A 2,392-nucleotide genomic window follows, 5' to 3' on the forward strand; every position below is an offset into this window, starting at 1 on the left:
AATGATAAACATGGAAGGTAGTACTACTGCCTAAAATAACAAAAACAGATGATTAACTTGGAAGGTAGTACTACTGCCTAAAATATCAAAACAGATGATTAACTTGTAAGGTAGTACTACTGCCTAAAATATCAAAACAGATGATTAACTTGTAAGGTAGTTCTACTGCCTAAAATATCAAAACAGATGATAAACTTGGAAGGTAGTTCTACTTCCTAAAATATCAAAACAAATGATAAACTTGTAAGGTAGTTCTACTGCCTAAAATATCAAAACAGATGATTAACTTGGAAGGTAGTTTTACTGCCTAAAATATCAAAACAGATGATAAACATGGAAGGTAGTTCTACTGCCTAAAATATCAAAACAGATGATAAACTTGGAAGATAGTTTTACTGCCTAAAATATCAAAACAGATGATAAACATGGAAGGTAGTTATACTGCCTAAAATATCAAAACAGATGATAAACATGGAAGGTAGTTCTACTGCCTAAAATATCAAAACAGATGATAAACTTGGAAGATAGTTTTACTGCCTAAAATATCAAAACAGATGATAAACATGGAAGGTAGTTATACTGCCTAAAATATCAAAACAGATGATTAACTTGGAAGGTAGTTCTACTGCCTAAAATATCAAAACAAATAATAAACTTGGAAGGTAGTTTTACTGCCTAAAATATCTAAACAGATGATAAACACAGAAGGTAGTTCTACTGCCTAAAATATCAAAACAAATAATAAACTTGGAAGGTAGTTTTACTGCCTAAAATATCTAAACAGATGATAAACATGGAAGATAGTTTTACTGCCTAAAATATCAAAACAAATGATAAACTTGGAAGGTGCACTACTGCCTAAAATATCAAAACAGATGATTAACTTGTAAGGTAGTTCTACTGCCTAAAATATCAAAACAGATGATAAACTCAGAAGGTAGTTTTACTGCCTAAAATATCAAAACAAATGGCTCTCCTCCAGCAACATGAAGTAGTAACATAATTATCCAGATTCTGTTCAGATAACTTTCCTTCACTTCAACAACAGCTTATAATGTTTATTCTGATTTGAATTCCATTGATTACATCACTTACCGTAGTGAGGCGGTTGACGACCTCCATAGAGTGTAGGGACATCTCCATATTCACCAAAACGGAAAAATACCTGTAGAAAGATAACAAACACACAACATCCCAATCAAAAAGGAATTAAATTTGGACCTTTTTTTTTTATTGATTAGCAAACTAAGAATGTGTAAACATAAACAAAGTTTTCTGTATCAAACATTAGTGTTGTATCAGACGATTAAATCTCATCAAATTACTTACTCAGTAATCTGATTTGACTGCATCAGTCTCAGTAACACTTCTATTGCTACCAGAGGATTCTTCTCCACCAAGTCAGGCAGCTGTAAAACAACAGGATTATAAAGTGAGAATTGGTATACTAGCTCTACCTGTAATTTAAGAATACATTTACAGATACTAGTCACACAGGACCTTTGAAAATAACAAAGCTTTTAAATACTCTAACATTGAATTGAGATTGAAGATTTGTTCTATGTGTGAGGGATTAAAGGTATAAGAATATATCACTAAAGTGCCCAAAACATTGACACTGCGAACACCTATGCAGCAGTCTACAGTAGCTCCAGTGAGAATGTGGTAGCCTACCCATGATGGGGTCAATTTATATCAAGTCTATCTTATCAGAGACAATATTTAGTATAGCCTACCTTAGCTGGTGTTAGACCTATATGATAGACAAGTTTAGGGTCCTTTTCCAGTTCCCCTAGGAGCTGTTGCTGTTGTGTCAGGATTAGGGGACCTTTAAAAGCCTTTGACATCAGCCTCTTCACCTCAAAGCCCGCAGAACTGCTCACACACATTGTAGTATCCCATGCGATATTGTAGTCTCCCTCAACTGGGCTCAGCCAACACAGCTATCAGCAACATAGAAATGGTCAATTAGGATTAATTCAATAGAATCACTACAGCTAAAACAGTATATTGGAGATTTCAGTATACAGAGTATAGGAATGACTAGCTTTATATGACCTTTGAAATAGATAAGTAGCAATTAACCAGATGGTTTGGTCCGAGCAGCAACTCATTGACCGATAGCTGGCTGAGACAGCTGACTGATCTCAAATGAAAATAGGTTAGGAGGGCTGTTCTTGGAATAGTGTGTGATAAGGTGTTATGCTACACTTAAGTTTATGGAGGTGATGCTGAAGCTTGGTTTAGTTCTGATAGGTGAACAGCCCTTTGTCTGCCTGTTATAAGCTTGGTTTGGTTCTGTTAGGTCAACAGCCCTTTGTCTGCCTGTTATAAGCTTGGTTTGGTTCTGATAGGTGAACAGCCCTTTGTCTGCCTGTTATAAGCTTGGTTT

The 2,392-nt window shown here is 35.1% G+C and overlaps 1 protein-coding gene across 1 annotated transcript in view; it reads right to left on the bottom strand.

The window, feature by feature from the left end:
- LOC110450095 (CCR4-NOT transcription complex subunit 11-like) overlaps nt 1-2,392 on the bottom strand; it is a 35,072-nt gene that overhangs the window by 4,094 nt on the left and 28,586 nt on the right. The window contains 3 exon segments of the mRNA XM_021497349.1: nt 1,096-1,165; nt 1,330-1,409; nt 1,737-1,943. Of these exon segments, the coding sequence (XP_021353024.1) occupies nt 1,096-1,165; nt 1,330-1,409; nt 1,737-1,943 (357 nt within the window).

The sequence above is a fragment of the Mizuhopecten yessoensis genome, unplaced genomic scaffold (assembly GCF_002113885.1).
Source record: "Mizuhopecten yessoensis strain PY_sf001 unplaced genomic scaffold, ASM211388v2 scaffold4989, whole genome shotgun sequence".
NCBI lineage: Eukaryota > Metazoa > Mollusca > Bivalvia > Pectinida > Pectinidae > Mizuhopecten > Mizuhopecten yessoensis.